Source organism: Taurulus bubalis (genome assembly GCF_910589615.1).
Source record: "Taurulus bubalis genome assembly, chromosome: 6".
Taxonomy (NCBI): domain Eukaryota; kingdom Metazoa; phylum Chordata; class Actinopteri; order Perciformes; family Cottidae; genus Taurulus; species Taurulus bubalis.
Window position 1 is genome coordinate 19187502 of NC_136594.1, and position 14977 is coordinate 19202478.

Here is a 14977-nt window from a genome sequence, read left to right on the forward strand (position 1 = left end):
TAATAATGTGGGTGTTGGGTGTTGGATTATCATGGGGTGAATGGCGGTGGCGAAGCGGGGCGCTGTTGCATCTCTTTTGAAAGACACTCGGCGGAGCAGCAGCTAACAGTTAATTTAGCTGGTAGCAGGCAATTAGCTAACCTTAGCTAGTAGCCAGTTAGCTCACGTTAGCAGCTTGCTAATGTGTTAACCGGGAAGGTTCGGGTTGATTTGAAACAACTTGCCTGGCATAAAGTAATCAGAATCATCAACTTAAGCGACCCATCCGGACAAGAGAACAACTATGGCTGAAAACCTGCTGGACGTCGGACCTCCCAACTCTAAGCGGCCGAAACTGAATTCACCTGCCCTGTTGGCGTCTGATGGACCAGGTAAAGGCCCCAACACTGTCTGCACAATGATACAACACTAACATATTGGAGACACGCACACACCTAACTTTGCCTTGAGATCTTGCTTCTTAAACGTATTGAAGTCCCCAGGTCAGCTCGGGGTGCTGTCCCGTGGGTTGGCGGTAGTTAGTGACTGGTTTTACTGCAGTGTTGTGGTTTGGTTTGTGGTGAGCGTGTAGCTGCAAGGACACTCGCTTGCCAGTTTATTAGCTAAGCTTGCCTTGTGCTAATGCAGTCCGTATTACAGTCCTGCAATAGATCACACATCCACGAGGTAACGTTAAACCGCGATGCAATATATAACAGGACCACAAACTAGTTTACAAAATTAACTTGCAGTTAAAACCTCTCCGAAACGGAAAAAGCAAGGTTGAAGAATGTAAAGTTTCATGTTTTGCAGCGCGTATGCATTACATTACACTACACTAGTTTTAACGGGGTGTTTCTCACTGACAACTGAGTTTATGGATGTTAGTCAAGATTATTTATAATATCTGCTCGACTCTGTTACTACACATCAGTCAACCACATTATGTAGGAAGTTTTAACGATGGTTATAATTTCTCTCATAATGGCATTATGGAGTCAGTGACATCGTACACCCTGATTCTCTTGCAATCTCAAAAAATCCAATCGTATGTCAAGATCAAATGCCATGTCAATTCATGACATACTGCTCATCTTGAAATACATCTGATGTAGTGAAGCAGATTTCCATAGATAGATCTTTTTTAAAACACTTGCATTCATCTGAAGAGACTTAATTGTATTTTTTGTGTTCAGGTCTATGTGTAGTGGGATGATAAGATGGTTGTTGCCTCCGAGAGAAAAAAAACTGACTGACAGGCAATGTTTGAAACGGGAGCTCAATTCTGCAACAAAGTATAAAAACATGAATCCCACACAGCAAGTCTATGAACCCACAGGCCATACTGGTTGTGACTGGACCACCTGTGATTGTCACTATTTAATTTGCTGAAATTCTTGCTGATTGCGTTTTTAATCTAGTAACCACAAAATATCTTTCTAACTTTTTAACACTTCAGGCATATCATTTTCTGATCTGGCGATATGGTGTTCTGTGACGCTCTATTTTTTGGCTGCTTGACAAATCACTCTGATACACTTCTGCGGTAAAGAATTTATTTCCTCAGTGGCAGCAAACGTGTAACATTAGCTAACCGCTATTTACTAGACACTGCTTGGACTAATTTAACAATAGCAGTCACGGGTTGAGGGTGGAAAGATGGAAACAACGCATGGAAACAATCTGTTAAACCTGCATTAAACAAGGTTTTTGATATTAAAATCACAGAGATCACTGGCACTTAACTTTTACCCTCTCATTGCTCAGGTTACATTTTACTGCTTGCAAATTTACTGTATGGTTGAGTGTGAATTGGTGCCATCAAACCCTGTAGGCAAATGTTTCCACAAAAAACTTGGCAAGCCTATTGTGCACAATGTGTCCAGCTAAACAGACAAAGTATCCAAGGGGTTGTTGAAGAAAGCCAAACATCTGTCAGGTAAAAGTTTTCTCAAGTTTTGTTGAAAACTTACAATGCTAAAAGGCCAACACAAATCTAAATAAATTACAATATTGCAATGTGTCTGCTGCATGTGTACGTAGTCAGTAGTATGACATGCACTTTAATCGGCTAACATTGCTTAATGCAGCTTTAACGTTATGCTGGGTTTCAAGCCAGTACTAACTCGGCCTGCGGTTTTGAATACCCGAAGGTACAGTCGGAGCCGTAAGTATTTGGACTGTGGCACTTTGTTTTATTTCCTTTTTACAACTTTACACAGATTTGAAATGATGCTGTCAATATGTAGTTGAAGTGTAGACTTTCAGCTTTATTTCAATGGATATGAAAAAAATATTGCATTGCCTGTTAAGGAATTACACAGTCCCCCACATTTACAGAGGCTCAAAAGTAATTGACAAACTACACAAACCTATCTGGATTGACCAAATTAAGTTTGGTACATTCCAAAAAGTATATATGGTATTCTTGTACCATAATGAGGGGAAGAGAAAAGTGTGGAGAAGGAATGCAATGGCTCCTGATCCGAAGCAAACCACATCATCTGGTTAACGTGGTGGAGGCAGTTGGCTGGTATGCCAATGGAACTGGGCCACTGGTGTTCATTGATGATGTCACTGCTAATAGAAGTAGCAGGATGAGTTTTGAGGTGTTTAGGGCGACACTATCTGCTCAGATTCAGCCAAATGCTGCAAAACTGATTGGATGGCACTCCTCAGTACAGTTAGATAATGACCCAAAACATACAGTAAAAAACGGCAAATAAATGGAATATTCTTCAATGGCCAAGTCGGCCACCTGATCTCAACCCAAGTGAGCATGCTTTGCACTTACTTCAGATTTAAAGTGAGAAAGACTCACAAACAAGCAGCAACTGAAGGAGGCTGCCGTAAAGGCCTGGCAAAGCATCTCAAGGGCTTTGGGTGTAAGACTTTAGGCAATCATTGACTGCAAAGGATTTTCCTCCAAGTATTAAACATGATCATTATATTCACTATTATGTTAGTTTGTCAAATTACTTCTGAACCTCTGAAAATGTAGGGGACTGTGTAAAAATGGCTGTAATACCTAAACAGTTAATGCCATATTTTGTTATATCCATTGAAATAAAGCTGAAAGTCTACACTTATTCACATATTGACTGTTTTATTTAAAATGCATTGCAGTCGTGTATATAGACAAAAGAGAAGAATTGTGTCACCGTCCAAATACATATGTCCCTCACAGTGTATTCCGCAGATGTCGGACCCATTGCTCTTCAAACATGGGAGAAAACAATCTTATATTTGTGCAAATACATTATGTTTTGTAATCATATGTCGGGGAAGTTGAAGGGATGTAGATCTGAATTTGTAGCTCAGCAGAATATTTTCCTTGAACGTATCATGTCTATCAAATGGCACGTTTTCCTCATCGAGATTTAATTTAGTTTGGTCTGCAATAAAAAAATAAGTTGGACAGCCTTTCAACAAAAGCAGCTGACAAGACAACGATGAATTACGTCACACATGGCAGAGGCACCACATGTCTGCATTGAACAGTCATTAAACCCGGCCCGCCTACTCTTTATTGTTTTCGCCTGTCACTATTGGGACCTAACGAACCCCATGGGACAGCGCGGGGCCACACGGGCCACACTGTCATTGGTCGTAAATTACTGCAGATAAAGAGTGTGCTTTCAGTCTTTGATGACGGTCATGCCTGAAGCTTTATGAGCAGCACCACTAGTATCTGACATTTGACCTTTTGCCTTTTTCAGTGGCCCCTGGTGTCATTTGCACGTCACATTTTGGGGTGTGCTGTAGTTCATGTTTATGGGGAGTGTTTGCATAATTAGGTGTGTGTGTGTTTGGGGAGGTTCCTTCTTACAGTGGCAGAGAGCAAACATGTGCCTCCCGTCTCTATTCAGACCATGTGGAACACTTGCATAAAAAATGTAAATGCAGATCCAGAGCTACTAGTGGGGCAATGGATCATAAAACTCATAGTTCAGATCGGATCAGCACACAAGAAAAAAGGGAGCAAATGTAATGTTTTTTTTTGCTGCAGATACTAATTGCTGATCTATATTGGCAGACTGATTTATTTGTTGTTTGATTGCCCCAAAAATAATCCTTTTACTTTGTTATAGTCATCTATAGTATTTTTGTTTCATTAAAATAATGAAAGATTGTATTTTTTTTGTTTAAACAAATCTTGTCATTTGTTTTAATGATGCATTGTAAGCAGTTATAGGTAATGTAAACGGGTCATAATAATCTATTTATTCAAGTTTCTCGCAAACTACATTTTACAAGATTACATTTGAACTAGGGCTGCAACTAACGATTATTTTAATAATCGATTAACGGTTGATCTATTTTTTTCGATTAATCGGATAAAAAAACAAAAGGTTTAATTTACAACCCTTTATTCAAAAACAGAAGTGACAGTGCAAAACATGTTTAGAAAGCACAAACAGGTTGCTCCTTGAACATCCCTGAGCTGTTAATTAAAAAAATAAAATAAAAATGGACTAACACAAAAAACATACACATACGCTTCACATCTGCCAAATGTGAGTCCTTTTTACTGTAATTGATCTCCTTGGAGCAGAGGCTGCATTTAGCAAGCCCTGCTTTATCAATATGAAATACTGGGACAGTGGGAAGCTGTACTGCTCCTGTCACGTCTGTTTTGACCTCCACCGTCAGGCCCAGCTCAACTTCATTTCAGCCCTGCATCAAGCTGCGCTACATATAGAGTCCTCTTCCTTAAACTATTTCATTCACATCATCTGATCAATATCTGGGCCTCTTATGACCACAACATCACGTTGTTGGCTAAGCCCAACTACGTGATTTGATTAATTCTACTAAATAAAAAACCTGCAGCCAGATCCGCCGGTTTGCCGGTTTATCGTTAACGAGTGACAGCGTGAACTGAATCAGACCGGGGGGTGATGTTATGTTTTTTTCCAAGCAAGACTGAACTGTAACGGAACATAAAGTAACTAACGATAATACACAACCAAACACGTTAGCTAATGTGATAGCAAGCTGACTAGCTTCCAATAAAAACAAGTTTGAGGGAAATGAAGACGCTTTAGACATCTTAACGCTGATTGGCCAAGACTTGACACGTCATATGTTTTATTGCGAAGATCACAGCCTCAGCTTTTCTCCTCCTTTGTCTCACCCCAATCTCAGAAACGCTGGCAGGCCAGTTACTCTGCTCTTTTTTTTTCTTCTCTCCGCGACTTATTGAATGGCGTAATAATCGTGACAAGCAACAAATCGATAATGAAATTCGTTCAACTCTTTTGATGATTTTTTTTTATCGATTTCGTTGTTGCAGCCCTAATGTGAACACATCATCATAATGTTATAATTTACCTTCGCTCAGTACCCATTTTCACTGAACAGAGCATCACAATGTAACCCAACAGAATCGTCGTTCGTGAGCCGTTAGCGGTGCAGCTAACGTCGGCTATGTGTCAGTTAGGGCTGGGCGGTATGGCCCAAAATTCATATCACGGTATTTTTGTAAGATTCTGGTGGCATCACGGTATTTTATTTAGAGTATACACATTTATTCATTGACGCTGAAAAGGACCGCCGCCGTTGTTGTTCACCGCTGGCTGGCCAACTCGCTCGCAACTGGCCAGCGAGTGGTGAGCAGCTGTTTGTACGTTGGTACATATAGGGTGTTAGGAAGCTGACATTGCTGATGGTCTTTCGCTAGTATACCTCTGTTCTGTCAAAGTTAGCGTGTGTATGGGTACGGTCAGCTCTGCATACAAGAGTATGCAAGAGCAAGTGTGCTAAAACCAAGTAGTAAATATTTGATACATGCCTTTCTGAGATCTTCAACTCTGTGTGTCAGTCACGGCCATATCAGTAGCCCCTTTCACACAGCCCGTTCAAGGTGAAGCTGTGGTGCGTTATACTGCCTCACTGCTGTATATGAAAGGTACGGAGGCGCAATGTGGGGACAGCAATGGAGATGTTCGGCGAAACGGGTGTGGCGTTTTGAGACGTGTTATTTGTGTGCCCCAACCATCATGATATTTAAAAATACGCTTTCAGCAGTTAGCAGCTAACCTACAGAAACCAAAAATGACAGCAAAATTGGGTGAACAACGCTGATGGGAGCTCCTTACTCTCCGAGTCAAGGACAAGATCAACCAGCCTATAACAGGCACGGGATGGACAGGTGCAAGCCGCTGCCTGACGCATATGTCCTACTATACGCCGACGCAGTTATGTTAAACATCACGCCTCTTTTGCTCCCACATGATGCAGGTGTGCTGTCTGAGTCGGCATTATGCTGCTGTTGTTTGGTTCACTGAAAAAGCAAAGCCGGCTTAATGGCAGATCATCTTCACAGCAGTATTGCAAAATCCTTTTGCGAAACACCCAAATGTTCACTTTCACTATGCAAATGGAACATTTAATGCCTAGCAGGCAGTCGGTAAGCTCTTGACGCAGCTGCTAATGGAGCCATTTATGCCTCTGACTACGGGCAACCAGAAAAACCCGAAGAAAAAGAAGGGGGAGCAGCGAAAGAGACAAGGGGGGGAGGGTGTGTGTCACCACTTACACTTTCCTTGTGAAGCATTTATGACATCGTTTTGTTTTTTAGCTGGCTTTGTTTGCAGGATGGATAATTTGTTTCTGTGCGTGTTTTAAGGCTTGTTTTCACTTGTTATGATACCATCTGTTTCCATTAGCCAGTATTTATATTTTTGTGTTTGGAGATTTTAGAAAAGAAGCTGGCTTTCAATTATAGATTTTCATAACGGTACACTTTTTGAATAAATCGGATATTTCTTGAAATTAAGCTTTGCATAAGCATCTCCTGCATTCCCATTTAACTGGACCGCCTCACATTTTGACTAGAAGACACCGACTTACTCATTCCATCAAATGTGATGCGTCACTTTATTCAGCGCATACATTGAGCTCATACTGTTGTTAAATGAGGAGGTGGAGATGATCTAGTTTATCAGAATTAACTAGGTATTGACGAGCAGACCTGGCGCTGAAGATTTTAGGATATTTTAACTTTTAATCAAAAAAAAGGAAAACAATGGTTTTGCAAGCGACTTCTTTCTAGAGACCATCTCTGTGTGATCGACCCCTTAAAACTCATATCTGATGACGATGTGGAAGGAGTTGCTAGTAGTGATGAATCTACACAGAATTATCCCCATAATTTGCAGCTCACCTCAGCTTTATGGTGAGTTTAAGCTTATTGTTAAGCTGTCCAGCCCACGACTTTACTGTTTTTGTTCACTCTCATAGCATTTCGTAGTAGCATTGCACATAATGACATTTTTTTCATCATTCCAGTTACGGTTTCACCTTGTTTGTAATGAATCATAAAACTCACGGTTTGGATCGTATTACAGATCAGGCACAGACCGGATCCCAGATTGGATCAACACAAAAGGAAAAACGGAAGTAAATATAACTGTTTGAGGTCCCTGATCACGTTTTTTGCTGCCGATACTAACTGCCAAACGTTGACGATCCATATTGGCAGATACAGAGCCCTTTTTTTTTATTATAGCGCCTGGTCTCCAGACTATTTTTTTTGTTACCACCATCCCAAAAATTATTTTAAGTCTGTGTAAACCATAAAAAATTAAATGTTCTTATTGCACATTTTCCTGAATATCGGCAGATAAAGATCCTCAGTAAAACTTTATTTCACACTCTGATTGTTACGAGAGAGAGAGAGCGAGAGAGAGAGGGAGAGGGAGACGATGTATAAAGAACTTTGTGCTTTAGTAAATAATTTAATTATTGCGCACTAATTATATAGACATGAATGGTGATGACGCAGCAAAAACTTCACACCTTCAAAGTGTGAAGACATCGCCGCTGCACCCTCTCTCACTGTCGGGAGGATGAGGCCCTTTACTCCCAGCACAACTGTCAACCGGTGGACTGTAATGAGCTCCGCGGCCCCGGGAAGCGGTGAGGTCCATGCGTGGGGCTTGCTAGCTGGAATGTAAACAAAGCCGTTGTGGTTTTCATGCTGCGTAGCTGACACATTTATCTATGGAGGCAATGTTCCAGTGGTCCACAAAATGTGAGTCATGAATGACTCGCTGAAACCTGAAGTGCTATCATTTATTATGCAAGTTGTGTTGACTATTGACAGAAACTCTTCTATGATTCTCAAAAAATGTAATCTATACAGTATTTTATCAGATCTCCTTTGCGCCACACCTTTCAAAACTTCAGATGTTAAACTTACTTAAAGTATTGTTTGAAAAAGCAGATGATAGATTACCCTCCCAGCTCTAAGTGGCTGTCTTGCTCTTTCTGGAGTGATACTAAACACAAAGTGAAAGGCCTGGCGGCCACGCTACACCTGTCCCTCTAAAGCCAGACAGGCCCTTTGGCGAGATGACAGACAACCCCAGTCTGGACCACCGCTGGGGCTGCTTTTGTGGGTATTTATAGCCTGGAGCTCCCAGACAGGAGCCACAGGGGATTTAACACAAAAAAGGAGAGAGCAGTCAGTTAGGGAAGGAAGACTATTAAAAGCAGGGAGTAATGAGAAACAAATGAAAGCTTGGAAAGTGGGAGAAAACAACGGCAGGAAGAAGAGAAGATTAGTTCTCCATTTCTAATGGCCATCGCTCCCCTCCCCCTCCCATCCCCGTCATGGCCGGGGCTCCCCTGACTGCATGTGGCGCTACCTAACCAAAACATTGCTTTGCATTTTTGGTCTCCAGCCAAGCAGCCTGGGGGTAAAGTTGCACACGGGGTGTGTGTGTGTCCGTGTCCCCATTCAGAAATGAATGCAGCGCCGGGCCTGAGCACATGTGTCTAAACTGATTGCTGTTGCTCTGAGCGCATGCATGTGGCTGCTGCTGGTTAGTGAGAAGCCAGGGAGGGAGGGAGGGAAGGATGGATGGTCCCTTCAAGCCTTAAACAAGCTTCCTCCACACGGAGCACCTGCTTTCCTGATGCCAGGGACAGACAGCAGGCCAGCGCAACAGATCTGGAAGGCTGTGTTTACTCTGGGAAGTACGTAGGCCAAGTGCCCTCATTAAAGGCTGGATTCTGACTGAATTTCAATGAAGACATCCAGCAGCAGCACACAGCAGATGGGAGGTTGACTTTTTTCTCTCTCCGCTCAGTTCTGTTATCTCCCGTCCTGTCGCGTTCAGGCCAAAGCCTGATGAGCTTGATTTGATTCGGGTTTGTACTTTAGAGAAAGTGGCATTCCTCAGCTTTCACCACCTTCAGCGGTGCAGCTGCTGCTGGCTCTGAGCTACACGGTGCATCTAGCCACTCGCATGCACGCTGATAATGCCCTCTACTCATTTTGCCTTTATTTAAAAATAGGAATGTGCTGTTTTAAAAACATTTACAAAAAAACTGTTTAACACCATCAAAAATGATTTTTTGGATGATTTACCAGGTTCAACTTTTTTTTGCCGGGTGACTCACTGCGTTTTGTTGCTGAACCCTTTCTGTTGGCGCCACCGCTCAGACGAAAGAGAACTTTATTTATTCAAGTTCACGCATTAAACGTTTGTTTATAGTATAACAAGAGAGTAGTGGTACAATGAGAACCAACCATTGGTGGTCTTGTTGGATGAAGTGACAGGTGCTCTTATTTTACAAAGTTTTAACAGTAGTGTGTGGGGTTCCTTTCCTCTGTCATGAAGGCAACACCCTTTACTGTGACTGCTTTTTTGAAAACCACTTGTGCCTCACCTACCTTAAAGGTTGTGATCACAGTTGCCTGCAGTACACACAGGCGCTCAACTAACCTAAGCCATCCCGAAATAAATGTGGGCCGTCCAAAATTGAAATCTTTTCTTCTTCTGCATTATCACAAGTTGAAATCCTTCAAAGTGATCTTTAACATAAACAAAACATCACAAGTGATTTGTTTGTTCATAGATGTATGATTGTTTGCCACAGAGCTTATTGGTTTCTGTCGAGGGCAACAATGTGACGCTAAATTTCGGGTTGACCAACAATAACACATCATCCCTGCAGCACTCCGTACCGTCATATACTGTGTACCCCGGTGAACTGTTGGTAAGGTATGAACAATTTGATGCTACCCAAGCCTAAGTGACATCCCCAAACAAGGACATATCAATTAGGGCTGCAACAACGAATCGATAAAACCGATAAAATTCAATTATTAAAAGAGTTGGCAACGAATTTCATTATCGATTTGTTGTGTTGCGTGATTATTACGCCACTCAATAAGTCGCGGAGATGTTTGAGCGAGGAAAGCACCCGGCTACCGGTACCGGCGATCATAATGGGGAACGTGAGGTCTTTGGCAAAGACGCACTGGTAAAGACTGAGGGTCTTCTGAGTGCAGCCTCATGTGTTTCACGGAAGCATGGCTTCACGCGGATTTTCCGGACCACAGCGCGTCGGTGCCCGACTTCAGGACTGTTCAGCGGACAGAGACGTTATACTGAGCGGTGAAAAGAGAGGTGGCGGGACAGCAGTGTATGTGAACGAGAGGTGGTGCAATCCCGACTGTGTGTGAATGAGTTTCTGTAGCCTGAACATTGAACTGTTAGCCGTGGGGATGCGTCTGTTTTATTTGCCGAGGGAGTTCACGTCCGCCAGTGTTGTCACTGTTTACGTTCCACCATCAGCTGATGCTTGTAGTGTTATGTGTAGAATAAGTTTAAGAGACCCTTGTATCTTCGGTTAACTTTATTAGCTTAACATTAGCATAACACCGAGACTGTGACTAACAGGTTCGTACAACTCCAAGTGCGGACTGAACACGAACACGCCCCCCTCTGATATCACATACACCTGATCACGTCGCTCTGTATGTCAATAAAATAGTACCATTACATTACAACGCTGAGGAAGCAATGGACACCATCCACTCCGCTGTGTCCGGACTGCTGAGTCAACAGCCTGCTGCTTTTCTGACTACCACTGGTGACTTTAACCACACTGGATAAAGCTCTGCCAACTTTTCAACAATATGTCAACTGCCCCACAAGGAACAATAACACTCTGAATCTACTGTATGCAAATGCTAAGGATGCATACAGGTCTGATCACGACCTGGTCCTGCTGACACCCAGGTACGTTCCTCTGGTGCAGAGGCTGCCTGTGACCACCAGGACTGTTAGGAGGTGGTCTGAGGACCAAGACTGTTAGGAGGTGGTCTCAGGACCAGGACTGTTAGGAGGTGGTCTCAGGACCAGGACTGTTAGGAGGTGGTCTCAGGACCAGGACTGTTAGGAGGTGGTCTCAGGACCAGGACTGTTAGGTGGTGGTCTGAGGAGGTTAATGACGCCCTGCAGGACTGCTTTGAGTCAACGGACTGGGATGTGCTGTGTGGACCACATTGGGAGGACATCAACAGTATGACGGACTGCATCACAGAATAAATGAATGCTTTAAAAAAAAATCCGATTAATCGAAAAAATTATCAACAGATTAATCGATTCTTAAAATAATCGTTAGTTGCAGCCTTAATATGGATATTGATTAGTCAGAGAGAGGACAGCCATAATGCACACATCTTTTTCCGCTGTATTAGTCTCTTCATTCCTAATCATAACTCCCGAGGCACCTCTGGATGGTGTGACATCAATATTCCTCCTCCACCCAGCAGGAACCCCGAGTGCTGCTGGATTCTCTCTCGTCGCACTACGTTTGTCAGCCAGTCGTGATGCTGCTATTATCGCGCTGCATCTTGTTTCTGTGTCGTGTGTTGCAGGGACAAGGCCACAGTGCTGCACCAGTTATGCATGTTAGCTCATTAATGTCCCTTTTTTTTGGGTGTGTTTGTGAACAGTTGGACTTTGAAGGAGGAGTAAAGCTAAGTATATGCTTTTTGTAGTGTCCCTAGTATGCACTCCATGGCTTATCTTATTGTCACAGAGGTTAGTCGTGCTCTTTCAAATTACTGTAAAAAGGAACTAACTAGGGCTGCAACTAACGATTATTTTAATAATCGATTAATCGGTTGATTATTTTTACGATTAATCGATGAATCGGAGCAAAAAAGCATACATTTTCAACCCTTTAATCAAAAACAGAAGTGACAGTGCAAATTCACAGTGCGAAACATTTTCAGAAAGCACTAACAGGTTGCTCCTTGAACATCCCTGAGCTGTTAATTAAAAAAAATTAAATTAAAATGGACTAACACTAAAAACATACACATGTATGCTTTACATCTGCCAAATGTAAGCCCTTTTTTTTTTTTTTTTTTACTGTAATTGATCTCCTTGGAGCAGAGGCTGCTTTAGCATGCCCTGCTTTATCAATATGTATGAAATACTGGGACAGAGGGAAGCTGTACTGCTCCTCTCACGTCTGTTTGGACCTCAACCTTCAGGCCCAGCTCCACTTCATCTCAGCTCTGCATCAAGCTGCGCTGCATATAGAGTCCTCTTCCTTAAACTATTTCATTCTGGGCCTCTTACGACCACGAACTGACGTTGTTGGCTAAGCCCAACTACGTGATTTGATTCAGTCTACTTTGAGTAAAAAAACAACCTGCAGCCAGATCCGCCGATGTGCCGATTTAACGTTAACGAGTGACAGCGTGAACTGAACCAGACCGGGGGGGTTACGACATGTTTCACCACGTTACGGTTTTCTACAAGCAAGACTGAACTGTAACGGAACATAACGGAACTTTAGCGACAATACACAACCCAAACACGTTAGCTAACGTGATAGCAAGCTGACTAGCTTCCATTAAAACCAAGTTTGAGGGAAATGAAGCCGCTGTCGACATCTTAACGCTGATTGGCCAAGACTCGACACATCACATCTAGGGGTGGGAATCACCAGAGGTCCCACGATTCGATTTTATCACGATACTTGGGTCCCGATTCGATACTATCACGATTCTGCGATATATTGAATATTGTGATTTTATCAGCAGCGCCGCTACGAGTGACCGGAAGTCCAGACGTTACACGCGGATGGCGCATTTCTCATTTCTTTCTCCGATGCCTCCCATAATTGATTACATAAAAAAAAGATCGATACTTGGCTTCCGTGTATTGATACAATATCGCCACGCAAACTATCGCGATACTTTTTTTCCCCCAGTCACATCCAAGATGTTCTATTTTTGCTAAGATCACGATCTAAACGTTTCTCAGTCTCTCACTCCAATCTCAGACACGCTGGCAGGCCAGTTGCTCTGCGCCGCTCTTTTTTTTCCTCCGACTTTATGACTGCCGTAATAATCGCGCGACACAATGAATCGATAATGAAATTCGTTGCCAACACTTTTCAACTTCCTTTCAGACACGACTACTAGAAAAACTGCTGAAAGTAAATACATTAAAAAAATAAAGACAATTAATGATTAGTATTTTAATTAACTTTTAATATTATTGTGCAAGGTGTACTGTTTAAAAACATCCTGCCCTTGACTTAATATTTTGCCAAACACATCCAATTTAAGCTTTCAACCTCTGTTCCAATACATGTGTTCTTCTAAATATTTGACTATTATTTTTTGGGGGGGGATTATAAAAATGCATTAAAGTATGACCGTGAATATTTAATATGAGTTTACAGTTAATTACAATTCCTTGTTGGCGTTGAGGAGGTTTCTGTTTGGTCTATGGCGTTCTTTTGATAACACTCGCTGACGTCTTCCCAATGAGTTATAAACGCCTTTGTGCATCCTCGTAGCTGTGGAGGTCTGTTCCATGGTGCCGCAAGAGTATACTGTAAACCAGGCTTACGAGGCATGTAGAGATACCTGGCACGTAATACATCTTGTTCAGGATTATTTGTTTGACCATAACAGTGGTGTAGCTTAGGAGAGTCACTGTTCCTCACTGACACACATTGTTGAAATGATGATGATATGCAACATTTTCAAATTGATACATTTGAAACTGTTAAACATCTTTCAAATCTGATTGGATCAAATTAATCTGATTTCTTTACTTATCCGTCTTTCCTAGATCTGGGATCACTATCCTGGGATGATTTGGAGAATGACCTTCCAGATGAGTTGATCCCCAATGGAGGAGATCTGGGCCTGTTGGGTGGACTGCCTTCAAACATTGGAGCAGCACCTGGACCTGGTGGGCCAGGTGGCATACCGGACGCAGCCACCAAGCACAAGCAGCTCTCAGAGCTACTTCGAGCCGGTAGCACCTCCAGTATCACCGGCGCAGGGTTAAACTCTGCTAGCCCGCAGCCAGGCGGTTTGGGGCCTCAGCTGGGCACACCAGTGAGAAAGAGCCCCCTCGGCCAGGGTTCCCCCAACAACCACTCGTCCCCACAGGGCCAAAAGGCAGGAACACCAACTGGAGTAGCAGGACAGAACAACAACAATAATACAGCAACAATGGGCTTGAACACAACAGGCTTCAACCAGGCCATGATTAACAATAGCCAGGGCCATGCTGGGCTCCTGGCACAGGGAGGGCAGTCCCAACCCGGGCAGATGAATGGTGGTCTTGCACCTGAAGCTGGGAGAGGACGGGGAGCAGGGGTGGCAGGAATGCAGTACCAGGGGCCGACAATGCAGGGAACTGCTCCAGGACCAGGAGGAGCAGGGAGTGCGTTGGCAGAAACGCTCACCCAGGGAGGGCAGCAGATGGTAGCTCTTGCCACCCTCGGTGCAGCCCAGCAGGGAGGCAACATGAACAAGGTGAGTCACACACCCGTTTTCCATCACCAGTATTTTAAGTACAGGTTTTGTGCATTTTCAGGCGAGAATGTATCGAGAAGGGGCTTATCACCATGAAAACGGGTCATTGTTTCATGGTTCATCCACCATGGAAGAAATAACCACTATTTTTGCATTGTACATGTTGTGGAAGTCACAAAAACGCCGAAACATCAAACGCCCTCGTGTCTGGCTTCATAATATTGAATGAGGCAAACCTTTTCACGTCGCGTCATACATGCCGCCCGGAGGAAATGCACGTTTGTGCACTGACTCTGCATGTAATCTACTCGCAACGCTTTTGGGGTGAACGCAGCATAATTCCAGACTTTGAGACTCTTGTCAGGAGCAAACATCCCCCAGTATGAATTCCTCCAGACTCGG

At 43.1% G+C, this 14977-nt stretch overlaps 1 protein-coding gene across 1 annotated transcript in view; it reads left to right on the forward strand.

Moving 5' to 3' along the window:
- Positions 1 to 283: 283 nt before the first annotated feature.
- The window catches only part of crebbpa (CREB binding lysine acetyltransferase a), a gene marked incomplete at its 5' end in the record, with an annotated part of 45229 nt that continues 30535 nt past the window's right edge, over positions 284 to 14977 (forward strand). The window contains 2 exons of the mRNA XM_079219096.1: positions 284 to 371; positions 13881 to 14590. Of these exons, the coding sequence (XP_079075222.1) occupies positions 284 to 371; positions 13881 to 14590 (798 nt within the window). The remainder of the gene's footprint in view (positions 372 to 13880; positions 14591 to 14977) is intronic.